General features: G+C 45.6%; 1 protein-coding gene across 1 annotated transcript in view; it reads right to left on the bottom strand.

The window, feature by feature from the left end:
- The window catches only part of cubn (cubilin (intrinsic factor-cobalamin receptor)), a 54,909-nt gene that overhangs the window by 35,301 nt on the left and 4,068 nt on the right, over positions 1–15,540 (bottom strand). Inside the window, exons 9-26 of the mRNA XM_014157416.3 lie at positions 14,896–14,991; positions 14,345–14,469; positions 13,713–13,899; positions 13,433–13,551; positions 12,912–13,146; positions 12,574–12,755; positions 12,241–12,403; positions 11,792–11,982; positions 11,184–11,340; positions 10,029–10,204; positions 7,161–7,326; positions 6,684–6,909; positions 6,282–6,412; positions 4,078–4,267; positions 3,633–3,793; positions 3,282–3,463; positions 2,936–3,092; positions 1,750–1,937 (exon numbers count right to left, since the gene is read on the bottom strand). Coding sequence (XP_014012891.3) covers positions 1,750–1,937; positions 2,936–3,092; positions 3,282–3,463; positions 3,633–3,793; positions 4,078–4,267; positions 6,282–6,412; positions 6,684–6,909; positions 7,161–7,326; positions 10,029–10,204; positions 11,184–11,340; positions 11,792–11,982; positions 12,241–12,403; positions 12,574–12,755; positions 12,912–13,146; positions 13,433–13,551; positions 13,713–13,899; positions 14,345–14,469; positions 14,896–14,991 — 3,032 coding nt within the window. The remainder of the gene's footprint in view (positions 1–1,749; positions 1,938–2,935; positions 3,093–3,281; positions 3,464–3,632; positions 3,794–4,077; positions 4,268–6,281; positions 6,413–6,683; positions 6,910–7,160; positions 7,327–10,028; positions 10,205–11,183; positions 11,341–11,791; positions 11,983–12,240; positions 12,404–12,573; positions 12,756–12,911; positions 13,147–13,432; positions 13,552–13,712; positions 13,900–14,344; positions 14,470–14,895; positions 14,992–15,540) is intronic.

Raw genomic sequence — 15,540 nt, 5'->3', positions numbered from 1 at the left:
TTGAAAACGGGTGTTAAAAATGTACCCCCATCTTCTTTAGACGGTTTTATGTTTATTACTTGTTAAATAAAATCTATTTCGCTGACCAACTGTATTAGTATAAAATATTATAATTGTCCAAATGTTTTTAGCATACAATATAGCTCAGTATTTGTATTATTTATTTGATATAGTATTTTTTGCTCATCTTTATCAATGGTGCAATAATTATGGATCCCACTGTATGTCAGTGAATGGATTTAGAGGCCTAAGATTGAAGAGGTGAAATTAAAGCTGGATAGATTAATCATTCCCTGTGTTATTGATGTTAACCTACTCTACCTCATCTGCACTAACCAGGCCATACATTCTATGGGGGGTTAGAGGTCAGATGTTAGACCAGGTAATGACGAGGATGAAGAATATGACCTTTCATGGAATACAAAGCTTGACATCTCAGATTCATTACATCCAAAAGTAAACAAACAGAAAGATTACCATAAGCTTGTGGATATACTGTGAGGACTAAAGGAAAATGCAGACCACTATAACTACAGAGTTGAATTACGATTGTGTTATGTGTTATTGGTGATTTGCAACAAGGTTATTGTTCCCTCAGTTACAATCAACATTATTTGAGAGTACAATGTCATGACAATCTTCATGAGACATTCCTGTTTTGTACACTGAAAATTATGAAATGTTTGGCATTCATTTCGACCAGGGCCCATAGGCCACACAGTGCTCTATGAGTTAAATAATTAGACTGGCACCATAAAGTTGCAGGTCTGTGGAATAGAGTATAGGCAACAAAAACAGTGGTGAGATCAGCCTAGCCAAATAGAGGTGCAGCAGGAGGATGTGAATTACCAGTCTCCAGGAAATCTAGACCCACACAGAATGAGTCTATTTAACTACAGGAGCCCATGATGTCATCCATGTGTGCTGGGGTTGTCATGGTGACCAGGGGGCCAGTTGAAAACAGCACTATTTTGTTTCCACAAAGACATTTATTTCCAGTGAGTGAGTTAGATGAAGAGCCATAGAACTCACTTGTATTATGTAAGCCATGAAAGGCCAGCCTTGTAGCATGTTCTAAGAAATGAGGTCTTCCTTGAAAATCATGTCAAAAGGAAGCCCTGACGAAAACCTGTGAGAACTTGTGCAGATCACAGCAAACTGTCTATCAACTACTTTCAATACAGGCTTCATCCACATTCTATTTCAGCTTAATCCAGGACACTAGTACCTATCGTACAGAGGAGAGAGAGCTGAAATCCAACTTCTCACTAAGAAATATATTTCAAAAATTCCATCAAAACTCACAACTATCAGGTAATGTCAAAAGTGTTGATGTATGTAGTGAGAACCAGTCACTGTGTACACTATCTCCAGAGTATAAGCAGAGTCAGCGGTCCATCTGTCTCCTGCTCCCTGTCCATGTGGTGAGTCAGTAGAGCACAGCAGAGGAAACTGATACTTCCTCCCAGAATTGAATAGGCGAACCCATCACCCATGACTACTAACACGCAACACTAATCACACGAAGGGGGTTCTGACCTCCTGACCTGACGATGCCTTTCCTGGAGTGATGTCATCTGGGAGAACAGAAAGCTCAGGCCAGGTCAACAGGGATCAGTTTCTCAGTTTCAACCTCTATCATTTAGATCCATTCAGTTTCCAAATGTTATGATGGTACTCTGATTAGAGTTCATTAAACCACACTAGCGTCACATTATCTTGCACTGTTTCCCAAAGGGCGCCACCCACCTTGACGTAGTCGTAACTACAGACGCTGGTCCCCTCCAGGTCAAAGGTCATGAAGGTGTAGTTGATGGTGTTGCCCATGGAGGCCTGGATGGTCCAGCTACACATGGAGTTGTGGGGGTAGGTGTTGGGGTAGTTCAGAGACTCAATCTGCCCACGCGCCTGGTTGGCGATCAGCACACCTTGACAGTCTTAGGAAGACAGAGAGTGAGCTCATAGTAATGTGTTTAGTGAATTTAGCAGTATTGAATTTCCTGGATTTCATGGTGATATAAGGATATATTTGCTTGTTACCAAAATATATTCCAATATTAAATGGAAAAGGAACTAAATGTACATTGTTTTTGGACAGAAATGTCAAGCTTAAGCATGAGAGCCAACAAAAAGGCAAGCATTGTACTTTTCAACTGAGAGTCAAACTGAAACTGTGTTATTTTTCCAGGAATAACTAAATAAAGCTTCAGAGCAGAGCTGACCTCTCTGTATAAACCTAAGTGACAATTAGTGTTCCAGGGACAGAATGAGAACATGAGTCCAGGGCCAAATTGCAAAGCGCTGTGACAGAAACAAAACAAGATAGACTTCACTAAGAGTGACCTCTTGTCCTTTCAGCATGACTTCCAGAAAGCCCATTTGACAACAAGAACAAAAGCCAGTCCCCACTCTGACATTCTTTTGTAGTGCGAGTACCTCTGGCAACTCGGTCTCCTCACCTCTCGAACCTCAAGAGTGCGTTCCCTAACTCCAATTTCCATGGAAACCAAACAAAAGGCCCCCTGGGATACCACTGTAAGCCACTTAGGCATGGTACGGCATGAACTGTAGTAAGGTTTACTGTATCTCAAGATTCAAACGTAACTATGTCAAAGTAAACGTGTACAAATTGGATAACAAGAAAGTAAAATGGAACCTACAAAATGATAACAAAATCAACATGAGCGTACCAGCTCAAGCAGCAAACAGAGATGGCTGAATGTCTTTGGAAAGCCAGATGGCTTATAATCACCCAACAGCTCCATTAGGACACGTTGACACATCAATTACATGGAGTGGCTACTGGGGAGGTATATTTGTGTAAAGCTAGACTCGTGTGTGTGTGTGTGTGTGTGTGTGTGTGTGTGTGTGTGTGTGTGTGTGTGTGTGTGTGTGTGTGTGTGTGTGTGTGTGTGAGAGAGATATAGATGCTCACTGGTTGTATACATGGCCAGGAAGCCTCCAGCTGCGACGACACTGTCTGTGCGTAGTTTCACATAGAGCTCACTCCTACTGGAGTTGATTGGGGCAGGCAACTGAGACCCACACAGGTTGGCCAGCTGTGGGGCATTAGTGCTGTTCCCATCGTACACCTACGGACAGACGGGCGGACAGATGAGCAGCCAGGCAGACAGACATTATGTTAGATATCGAAAGGGGCAAGGGATATGCTTTTCTTTCAGCAACGTCATGAACACACATTGTCTCTCGTGTTCAATTTCAGTTTGTACTGACTGACTGTTATGTGGGTGTGATAACCTTGAACAGTGCTCTGTACTCACGGCCAGGTAGTCATATGTACAGCTGGTGCTGGACTCCAGATCGAAGTCACCAAAGCTGAGAGTGATCAGGCTCCCAGCATCGGCCTTGATCAGCCAGTAACACTCAGCGTTAGTGTGGTAGGGTAGGGGGTAGTTAGGAGAGGAGAACCCTCCTGAACTGGTGGTCAGAGTACCTCCACAGCCTAGGTTGGGAAAGGGCAGGAACAAAAGGAGAGGAATAGGAGGAGGGAGGTACAAACAGAGGGATGGAGTTAAGATTGAGTAGTTAAAGTATAGTACATTTTATGGTATGTATCACAATACCTGTTGAAGATGATGCTAATGAAATAGACATTTCTCCCACACACCCACCTGTCTGCGTGCCGTCCCAGTGTGCCCTGAAGCCAGGGAAGGTGACAGAGGAGTCAGAATGGAACATGAGCCACAGGCGGTTGCTATGGGACACCATCATTGGAGGCCTCTGGTTGGAGCAGAACTTGCCAATCAGAGGAGAGGTTTCATAACCGCCATCTCTGTGGGACAGAGAGAACCGTGGGAGATAAAAATAGTGCCTTTTAAGTTGCTAGCTATATTAACAGCTTTCGTCTCGTCACGCTTGCTGACATAGTTCTCATTTGATTCTAATCACATTATTGTACATTGGTTTCACAGTCACTCGCTTTGGCATGGGTTTTCTTGCCTGGCTAGCTACTAATTACACCAAAATGACTGCTCAAGTGAAATTGAATCATACAACTGACAAACATCCTCCTGTAACAGCTGAATAAGATCAGGCTCATTATGACTGGGTGCTCACCTGATCTCTACATAGTCGAAAGCACAGTTGGGTGGTGAGCCCTCCATATTAAAGTCGGTGAAGTTGAGCATGATCTGCATGTTGACCCCAACGATGATCTTATAGATACACTGGCGGTTGGTGGGGTAGTTACTGGGAAAGTTAGGAGAGCTGAGTTCTCCTGTAGGGGAGGTGAACGTCTCACTACAGTCTGGGGAAGACATGAGAGGAATATGATTTTGTGAATATGAGGGGAAAGAGATGGGGTTAACTTAAGGGTAGTCTTGCAGTACCAGACCTCAACACCATATTCTCCTTCGACTGGAGTTGAGGAATAAGGGGGGAATGTTGTGTGCAGTAAATTACAGTACCATTCAAGCAAGAGGCAAAGCATTGGTCAAACTCGGATATAATCTTCTACTTCACTACTGCCATCTTTTCTGTATGTTTTCTTGCTTTGTTTTGGTTATTTTGTTACAAAGGTTTGAACCCCCTCTAACCCTGATGGGTAACGGGGTAACAGTACTCATGGTGGCAGTGATTTCCTCTTCCTAACCCTCATATACTGCTCAAAAAAATAAAGGGAACACTAAAATAACACATCCTATATCTGAATGAATGAAATAATCTTATTAAATACTTTTTTCTTTACATAGTTGAATGTGCTGACAACAAAATCACACAAAAATAATAAATGGAAATCCAATTTATCAACCCATGGAGGTCTGGATTTGGAGTCACACTTAAAATTAAAAGTGGAAAACCACACTACAGGCTGATCCAACTTTGATGTAATGTCCTTAAAACAAGTCAAAATGAGGCTCAGTAGTGTGTGTGGCCTCCACGTGCCTGTATGACCTCCCTACAACGCCTGGGCATGCTCCTGATGAGGTGGCGGATGGTCTCCTGAGGGATCTCCTCCCAGACCTGGACTAAAGCATCCACCAACTCCTGGACAGTCTGTGGTGCAACGTGGCGTTGGTGGATGGAGCGAGACATGATGTCCCAGATGTGCTCAATTGGATTCAGGTCTGGGGAACGGGCGGGCCAGTCCATAGCATCAATTCCTTCGTCTTGCAGGAACTGCTGACACACTCCAGCCACATGAGGTCTAGCATTGTCTTGCATTAGGAGGAACCCAGGGCCAACCGCACCAGCAAATGGTCTCACAAGGGGTCTGAGGATCTCATCTCGGTACCTAATGGCAGTCAGGCTACCTCTGGCGAGCACATGGAGGGCTGTGCGGCCCCCCAAAGAAATGCCACCCCACACCATGACTGACCCACCGCCAAACCGGTCATGCTGGAGGATGTTGCAGGCAGCAGAACATTCTCCACGGCGTCTCCAGACTCTGTCACATGTGCTGTGTGAACCTGCTTCATCTGTGAAGATCACAGGGCGCCAGTGGCGAATTTGCCAATCTTGGTGTTCTCTGGCAAATGCCAAATGTCCTGCACGGTGTTGGGCTGTAAGCACAACCCCCACCTGTGGACGTCGGGCCCTCATACTACCCTCATGGAGTCTGATTCTGACCGTTTGAGCAGACAAATGCACATTTGTGGCCTGCTGGAGGTCATTTTGCAGGGCTCTGGCAGTGCTCCTCCTGCTCCTCCTTGCACAAAGGCGGAGGTAGCGGTCCTACTGCTGGGTTGTTGCCCTCCTACGGCCTCCTCCATGTCTCCTGATGTACTGGCCTGTCTCCTGGTACGCCTCCATGCTCTGGACACTACGCTGACAGACACAGCAAACCTTCTTGCCACAGCTCGCATTGATGTGCCATCCTGGATGAGCTGCACTACCTGAGCCACTTGTGTGGGTTGTAGACTCCGTATCATGCTACCACTAGAGTGAAAGCACCGCCAGCATTCAAAAGTGACCAAAACATCAGCCAGGAAGCATAAGAACTGAGAAGTGGTCTGTGGTCACCACCTGCCGAACCACTCCTTTATTGGGGTGTCTTGCTAATTGCCTATAATTTCCACCTGTTGTCAATTCCATTTTGCACAACAGCATGTGAAATGTATTGTCAATCAGTGTTGCTTCCTAAGTCGACAGTTTGATTTCACAGAAGTGTGATTGACTTGGAGTTACATTGTGTTGTTTAAGTGTTCCCTTTATTTTTTTGAGCAGTGTATAACACACATTTTCTGTGACTTTTTCTGTGAATGAATGCGTTGTTGGGGGGGGTTGTAAATGGAAATAGCGGTTGCCAAGGGTAACCGTACCGGTGGCGGCATCGATGGAGACATAGTTGGCAGAGAAGCCTTCGGTTGCTAGGCTGATGTCGGAGACAAAGAGGACAGTCATCAGGTTGTCTGTGCTGGTCAGAGAGGGAGGGACAGACCGACCGCAGTACCTGGAAAGAGATAGGCCAGATGCGGAGGGGGAAAAAAACTGTCATTCTTTCCCAAACAATAAACCTGATCACTCACCAACAGAAGTTAACTGAAGTTTGAGTTGACGTCGAGTTGGAGTAAATTATCACGTGAGTGAATCACTTCTAGAGTGCATATTGACTTTGAATCTTGCCAATGTTCACACACATTAAAATGATTTAGGGTAATCACCATATTGCCACAGGTTCTTAACACCTTGACATGGGTTTGTTTGCGTGTACTGTACTCTACCTGCCAAGCTTGGTCCCAGTCGCCACGGTGCCATTGTCATACACCTCCACGTAGTCATAGTTACAGCTGATGTGGTACTCCATGTTGAAGGAGGTGAAGGACAGGCGGATGAGGTTGCCTGGAGCGACAGAGATGTACCAGGTGCAGTTGGCTCCATGGGGGTAGTTGTTGGGATGGCCAGGGCTGGTGAGGGAGCCCGATGGGGCATTAAGAGTAGCGCCACAACCTGGCATCGTGGTATCAAACATGGAAACAGGCTCAAAATTACTGTTCTTTGTACACCTCATTCATAGTCAACACAAATATTTTTGGAAACATTATATAGAGACAAAGGATTGGTAAACATTTTGTTGTCACAATACCCAGGACACATAGGCTCACAGATACCACTCACTGACAACACATACACAGTACTAGATACTTGAGCTTTTAGTTAAGGCAGATAAACTACATATCACATGAGTACCAGGGGCTTACCCTCCATAGCAGAGTCGTAGGCTGCGGTGAAGCCATGGTTGGAGACAGACATGTCAGTCTTGAAGCGGATGTACATGGACCTCTGGGTGGACTGGAGCATGGCTGGCATGGTGTTGCCACAGTATGTACCAATCAGAGGAGAGCTCACCGTGGAGCCATCCCTTACCTGGGGGAGGGAAGAGAGAAAGAGAGAAAGAGAGAAAGAAAGAAAGAGAGGGAAAGGAGAGCGAGAAAGAGAGAAAGAGTGAGAGCGCGAGAGAGAAAGAGAGCGAGAGAAAGAAAGAGAGAGCGAAAGAGAAAGAAAGAGAGCGAGAGAGAGAGAAAGAAAGAGAGAAAGAAAGAGCGAGAGTGAGAGAGAAAGAAAGAGGAAAAGGAGAGCGAGAAAGAGAGAAAGCGAGAGAGAGCGAGAGTAAGAGCGAAAGAGAGAAAGAGCAAGAGCGCAAGAGAGAAAGAGCGAGAGCGCAAGAGAGAGAGAAAGAGAGCGAGAGAAAGAAAGAGAGAAAGAAAGAAAAATAAAGAAAGAGAACATTTTGCATGAGGGTCTGCTATACAAATGTATGAAATGTATGCATTCACTACTGTAAGTCACTCTGGATAAGAGCGTCTGCTAAATGACTAAAATGTAAAATGTAAATGTAATTTGTATGAACATGAGATTGAACAACTGAGACATAAACTGAACAAGTTCCACAGACATGTGACTAACAGAAATGGAATAATGTGTCCCTGAACAAAGGGGGGGTCAAAATCAAAAGTAAGTCAGTATCTGGTGCAGCCACCAGCTGCATTAAGTACTGCAGTGCATCTCCTCCTCATGGACTGCACCAGATTTGCCAGTTCTTGCTGTGAGGTGTTACCCCACTCTTCCACCAAGGCACCTGCAAGTTCCCGGACATTTCTGGGGGGAATGGCCCTAGCCCTCACTCTCCGATCCAACAGGTCCCAGATCCGGGCTCTTTGCTGGCCATAGCAGAACACTGACATTCCTGTCTTGTAGGAAATCACACACAGAATGAGCAGTATGGCTGGTGGCATTGTCATGCTGAAGGGTCATATCATATGAGGACGATGTCTTCCCTGTAATGCACAGCATTGAGATTTCCTGCAATGACAACAAGCTCAGTCCAATGATGCTGTGACACACCGCCCCAGACCATGACGGACCCTCCACCTCCAAATCGATCCCGCTCCAGAGTACAGGCCTCTGTGTAATGGTCATTCCTTTGACGATAAACGGGAATCCGACCTTCACCCCTGGTGAGACAAAACCGCGACTCGTCAGTGAAGAGCACTTTTTGCCAGTCCTGTCTGGTCCAGCGACGGTGGGTTTGTGCACATAGGCGACGTTGTTGCCGGTGATGTCTGGTGAGGACCTGCCTTACAACAGGCCTGCAAGCCCTCAGTCCAGCCTCTCTCAGCCTATTGCGGACAGGCTGAGGACTGATGGAGGGATTGTGCGTTCCTGGTGTAACTCGGGCAGTTGTTGTTGCCATCTTGTACCTGTCCAGCAGGTGTGATGTTCATATGTACCAATCCTGTGCAGGTGTTGTTACACGTGGTCTGCCACTGCGAGGACAATCAGCTGTCCGTCATGTCTCCCTGTAGCACTGTCTTAGGCGTATCACAGTATGGACATTGCAATTTATTGCCCTGGACCACATCTGCAATCCTCATGCCTCCTTGCAGCATACCTAAGTCACGTTCACGCAGATGAGCAGGGACCCTGGGTATCTTTCTTTTGGTGTTTTTCAGAGTCAGTAGAAATGCCTCTTTAGTGTCCTAGGTTTTCATAACTGTGACCTTAATTGCCTTCCGTCTGTAAGCTGTTAGTGTCTTAACGACTGTTCCACAGGTGCATGTTCATTAATTGTTTATGGTTCATTGAACAAGCATGGAAAACAGTGTTGAACCCTTTACAATGAAGATCTGGGAAGTTATTTGGATTTTTACGAATTATCTTTGAAAGACAGGGTCCTGAAATAGGGACGTTTCTTTTTTTTCCTGAGTTTATGTATCCCATGCCAAAAATTGAAAAAGAGAGAGAGAGGTGACGCTTAGATCAAGTCACCTCGTCTCTTTAGAAATGTTTGTGTATGTAATGACAACAATAGTAAATATATACATTTACATACACAAACATTTATGCACACACACACACACACACACACACACACACACACACACACACACACACACACACACACACACACACACACACACACACACACACACACACACACACACACACACACACACACCACACACACACACACACACACACACACACACACACACACACACACACTCCAGGGTTTTTCTTTATTTTGACTATTTTCTACATTGTAGAATAATAAAGTAATGTAATAAAGTAATGATGGACTGCCGTTTCTCTTTGCTTATTTGAGCTGTTCTTACCATAATATGGACTTGGTATTTTACCAAATAGGGATATCTTCTGTATACCACCCCTACCTTGTCACAACACAACTGATTGGCTGAAACGCATTAAGAAGAAAATAAATTCCACAAATTAACTTTTAACAAGGCACACCTGTTAATTGAAAGGCATTCCAGGTGACTACCTCATGGAGCTGTCATCAAGTCAAAGGATGGCTACTTTGAAGAATCTCAAACATAAAAATAAATTTTGATTTAAAACTTTTTTGGTTACTACATGTTTCCATATGTGTTATTTCATAGTTTTGATGTCTTCGCTATTATTCTACAATGTAGAAAATAGTAAAAAATAAAGAAAAACCCTGGAATGAGTAGGTGGCCAAACTTTTGACTGGTCTGTATATTCATTGACGATGTTGGACAATCAGAGGCAGGATTCAAGAATGAAAGTCTGGAGTGAATTTTGAATACCTCAACAAAGTCATATACACAGGAGCCGCTCTCAATGTCGAAGGTGAGGAAGTTGAGGGTGACAACGTAGCCCTGTGGTTGGTTGATGACCCACTCACACTCCTTGTTGTGGGGGTAGGCATCAGGGTGGTAGGGGGACCGGATCTGACCTGTCCCAGAGAAGGTGCCACCACAGCCTGGGAAAGAGAGAACTCCATTGTGACAATTCTAGATGGCTATGCACAAACTAATTGGAAAAGGAGGTCAAGTTAATTCTAATGGACTGCAAACCAGTTGCCAGATAATGAAAATGAACTGTAATGACCTGTAAGAGAGCCTGCTAAATGACATAACTGTAAATGGTTTAAATGCCAAGTCTTTTGGCTCAGATCACCATACACGACTGTTACACTTCACATACTGTATATGCAAATATGGAGCGAAGAGAACCAGCATTGGGAATCACACTGGATATTCATCCCAGGCTGTGACACTAAGTAGAGTCCAGTCTGACAGGCCATTTCCAGGTGCAGAAGATGGAGTGGAGGGTGGGCCATTAAAGTGCACACACACACACACACACACACTATTCACGGTGCGTGTCAAGAGTGTGTTTAATCACCAGAGATTGCCAATGCCGCAGGAAGACTTAAGGTTCAATAAGAGAGGTAGAGAACATTGAACAGAACACGACTATGTCAATAACTGAATTGTGCTGATATAACCTTAGTCTCTCGAGCAGCTGTTAAATAACATACAGGCCAGGCATACAGACATATGAGATGGCCACACACAAACACACACACACACACACACAAAACTGCATGGTGGGGGAGGGGGCAGAAGAAGCTGAATACACAACCCTTTTTATCCTTCACATAAAACCCTCACACTTTTAATAAGCTCTGCGAGGCAGCTGTGCTGAAATGTGATTACTACAGAGGTAGAGATCGGGGAAACGCGTCACAGGACTAGCGATTTTAACTGCTTAGAAACCTAGTGAGAAGAACTATATGGGTGCAGTACATTATCAGTACCCCTATATGTCACCGGGTCATGATTTTTGGCATATCTGAAGAGCTTGTGGTTTGTCACTGTTGGGGTTTGCCAGTGACAAGACGGTGAAGAGATAGTGTTTTGCCACTGGTGTGGTTAGACAGCGCTTGTGTTTCTCACCGACTTCGTATGTGGCCCTGAACCCGGCCCGGGTGATTGATCCGTCAGACTTGAAGCGGATCCAGAGGGCATTGGAGGAGGACAGGATGGGGGCAGGGATGGTGTCACCACAGTACTTCCCAATCAGAGCGTCTGTCTCTGTGGGACCATCACGGACCTGGGAAACACAACCAGGAGAGTCAAACACGAACAATGTTACGAGGGCACAGAGATACAGGTACACACATCATAGCTAATCCCCCTCCCAGAGACAAAGCACCTTGACACCAGCAACCATCTCAATCACACACACACACACACAGTTTTGTATTGCTATCCTTGTGGGGACCAAAGAATTTATTCCCATTCAAAATCCTTTTTTCCTTAACCCCAAACCCTTAACCTAACCATAACCCTAACCATACCCCCCAAACTCCTAACCCTAAAACTATACCTAACCGTAATGCCTAACCCTAACCTTAATTCTAATCCCAAACCTAACCTAGCATTTTTCATTGTGGGGACTGGGAAATTGTCCCCACTTGTCTAAATTTCTTTGTTTTACTTTCCTTGTGAGGACTTCTGGTACCCACAAGGACAGTTAAACAAAAACACACACACTACTGTACCTCCACATAGTCAAACACACAACCGCTGTGGGACTCCAAGTCCATATGCGTGAAGTTGAGCGAGACAATCTCATTGGCCGGCAGGCGGATGATGTAGACACACTGGCGGTTGTGGGCGTAGTTATTGGGCCAGTTCGGGGAGATGATGATGCCCTCGCTCTCTGTAAAGGTTCCTCCACAACCAGGGTCAGCTAGAACAGAGAGAGCCGGACACATGAACTTCAGTTGTAGAGGGAGATCCTTTAGAAAAGTCTCAGATCACTTTGGGATGTTTAGCCGACTCCTATGCTCATTTATGGAATGACCATAGGAATGAGCAAAACAGCACAAAGATCTGGGACCAAAAAAAGCTGCATACGACATTGCAAAGCATGGAGAATCCTTGTAATAATCCTATCCCTATCAAAGGTCAGTTGTTAACAGTAGCTGATATGACAGAGATCTCTTACATGGAGAGGTGGTGTATGTGATGTGGAAGCCACGGTCAGAGTTAGAGAAGTCCGAGTGGAACCGGATCCATGCTGCAGGTCCCGTGGTCTGGAGAGGGGCGGGAGACACATTGTGGCAGTACTTCTGTAGAACCGGATCTTCCGGGAGGAGACCATCCCGAATCTAGAACACAGAACCAAGGGCAGACAGCCGTTACAGTAACAGACTTAGAACTTTCACAGTTGCGGATGAAAATGAAAAATCTTAATATTCACATAATGTGTGGTGCTATAAATATATACTTCTATATATTCCATAGCTGAAGGGACATGTTGCCATTGTGCCTGCCTCACCTCCAGGTAGTCATAGTTACAGTCAGGGTGGTTTTCCAGGCTGAGGGTTCCGAAGGCAAAGGTGATGAGCAGGCCGGGGGCCACGTCAACTGTCCAATAGCAGTCGCGGTTGGGTGGGTAGTTGCCGGGGTAACCAGGTGAGTTGATGTTACCGTAGGGTTCGGTCAACTCCCCGCCACATACTGGAGGTGGAACAAACAGGTACAGATTGCAGTGAGGAGAGGACTGCACATGGGTAACACCTGACTAAGCTATCAGGTAGATTGCAAATAATACATTTTATCTAGGTCTCTTGCTAACACAGACACGCACAGGCACACACAAGCGCAGACACACACCTGGTGTCTGTGAGGTCCATGCCACAGTGAAGCCGCCTGCGTTGACGGAATGGTCAGAGCGGAACCAAAAGTACAATGCATTGTGGGAGCTGAAGAGCTCTGCGGGGGAGCTGGTACCGCAGTACTTCCCTAACTGATAGGCCGAGGCGCTCTCGCCATCGTGGATCTGAAGGAAGTCGAAGTTGCAGTTGGCACTGTTCTCCAGCTCAAAGTGAGGGAAGGTGATCCGTAGAATCTGGGAAGAAATTAACACCACAGTATTAACACAGCATTAAAGAACTATTCCACTTCTCTTGTACTCACTCATCTTCTGTAGCTACTTGGTGTGCACAACGAATAGAACAAATGCCACATATTGTTAGGCATTCAAATCGTCCAAATCAGCAAAAATGCTTATTCCATGGGATACTGCATTATTACTGATGTAACAGCATGGAAGAGCATTTGTTAGACTTGTCATGTGTAGTCGGGTCCAGGACCTGCCGTGTGTAAGTGACTGTGTGGCATTAGATTACACCGACCTTGTTGGCGTCTGTTCTGATGACCCAGGCACAGCTGACCTGGTGGTCATACTGGTCACTACCAGGGGTATTGGGGTAGCTGAATGTACCAGCTGGGCCAGTCAGGTAGCCTCCACACACTGACAACACACACACACACAGGTAAGTGAAGCACACAGTACACACACTGTACAAACACAGCGAAACTCCCTGAAATAAGTCCATTTCTCTCTATCATTCCATAAAGACACAGATATACATGGAAAGCAGTGATGGCACGAACACATGCACGCGCACACACCCTGCTGTGCAGTCTGGCAGGTTGGCCCTGTCCACTGGTCAGTGCAGGTACAGGTGAATCCATTGAGTCCATCGTTGCAGGTACCTCCGTTCTGACATGGGTTGCTGGCACACTCATTGACATTCTGGTCACAGTTCACCCCTCCCCAGCCAGGACTACAGGTACACAGATACCCTGTGGAAGTAGGCTGGATTGGGGGGGGGGGGGGGGGAATACAGAAAAAATGTTACCAAAACCCAATTATAAACTGGGTTTGTTCAAGCCCTGAATGCTGATTGACTGACAGCTGTAGTATATCAGACCGTAACCACTTGTATGACAAAACATGTATTTTTACTGGTCTAACTACAATGGTAACCAGTTTATAATAGCAATAAGGCACCTTGGGTGTTTGTGATATATGGCCAATATACCACGGATAAGGGCTGTGTCCAGGTACTCCGCGTTGCGATGTGCATAACAACAGCCCTTAGCCGTGGTATATTGGCCATATACCGCACCCCCTCATGCCTTACTGCTTAAATAATATACTGTATGGATGAAAACCTCCTGGACAAATCATAGGTTAAGGAGTAAAATCCTGGTCCTGAGAAACTGTGAAGCTGCTAGAGTCCCATGTAACCCACGCTCACCACACACTGTCCGTTGACACATGGATTGTTGGTCTGGCAGATATTGCTGCTCTGGGTGCATCCTGTTGGGCCGTAGCCATTTCCTGTGTAGTCTGGGGGACAGGTGCATACTGGGAGGGTGGAGCCTGGAAGCACAGAGACATGGTTAGGATACCTGATTAACTCACCATAACATTAAAAAACACAGGTGCATTTACTGGACTCGGTATACAGATGGGGGACAAGGGATATAGTACGAACAAGGACAATTTGTTAGAGAAATAAACCAAATCTCCCTAACTACCATGCAATAAAAGTATACTACATTTCCTACCATAGGTGAATAGGTCATTGATCTCTGGTGTCTCTGCTCTCTCAGCACTCACAGCCTCTACTCATGAGATAGCATCCTAATCTAGTCTCCTGGCTGTAACAGTCTTTATAGTGGATGTCAGCCATCAGGAGGTGAGAGAGAGCAGAGCTGTCAACACCTGCTATAATGGCCCTGTCTTATCCTCACGGCCAGCGGTCATTAGGTATCTTAAAAGGTAGGTGTGTGTCCGCATGTTTACCTGGAGTGGAAGAGCAGGTAGCAAGGGGGTAGCACCCTCCATTGTTATTGGCACAGATGTTAGCCTGAGTGCAGGTTCTCCCATCTCCTTCATAGCCTGGATACAGATCAATCAATCAATCAATCCACCAATGAACCAGTGAGTCTATACATCAGTCAAAAAGCAACATTTTGAATTATAAAAAGGGCCATACAATGCTTTTGAGCACAATGACTAATTATGAGAGACAGACAGGGACAGACAGAGGAGAGGTCGACAAAGTGAGATTGAAAAAGAGAGAGACAGAAACTGTGCCAGAGGGGTAGAGAGTATACACACAGAGATCTCTGAATGGGGCTAGCGCTGAACACATTACATAGTCAGCCATCTGCTTTTCATCAGAGCTATATTACTGAAAACTACCACGAGTCAGCTAGCATCCACCTGCCAGCTGGCATCTGCCGTAACCACGGACAGGAAAACAAGGACAGCTTTCTTCTGTGGTACACCAAATCCACCAGCTCAGTTTTGACTTTCAAACCAAGGGTTGTGTAAGGACACTCTTACAGTAACCTGACCAAAACCATGTTGGTCTAAATGTTGTGTGTGTGTGTCACCAAGAGATCAGTTGTAGCAACAGAAAACATTTTCGAACTGCTAGAGAAA

Source organism: Salmo salar, chromosome 19 (genome assembly GCF_965601325.2).
Source record: "Salmo salar chromosome 19, fSalSal1, whole genome shotgun sequence".
NCBI classification, from domain to species: domain Eukaryota; kingdom Metazoa; phylum Chordata; class Actinopteri; order Salmoniformes; family Salmonidae; genus Salmo; species Salmo salar.
This window is presented reverse-complemented; position numbering and strand designations above follow the sequence as displayed.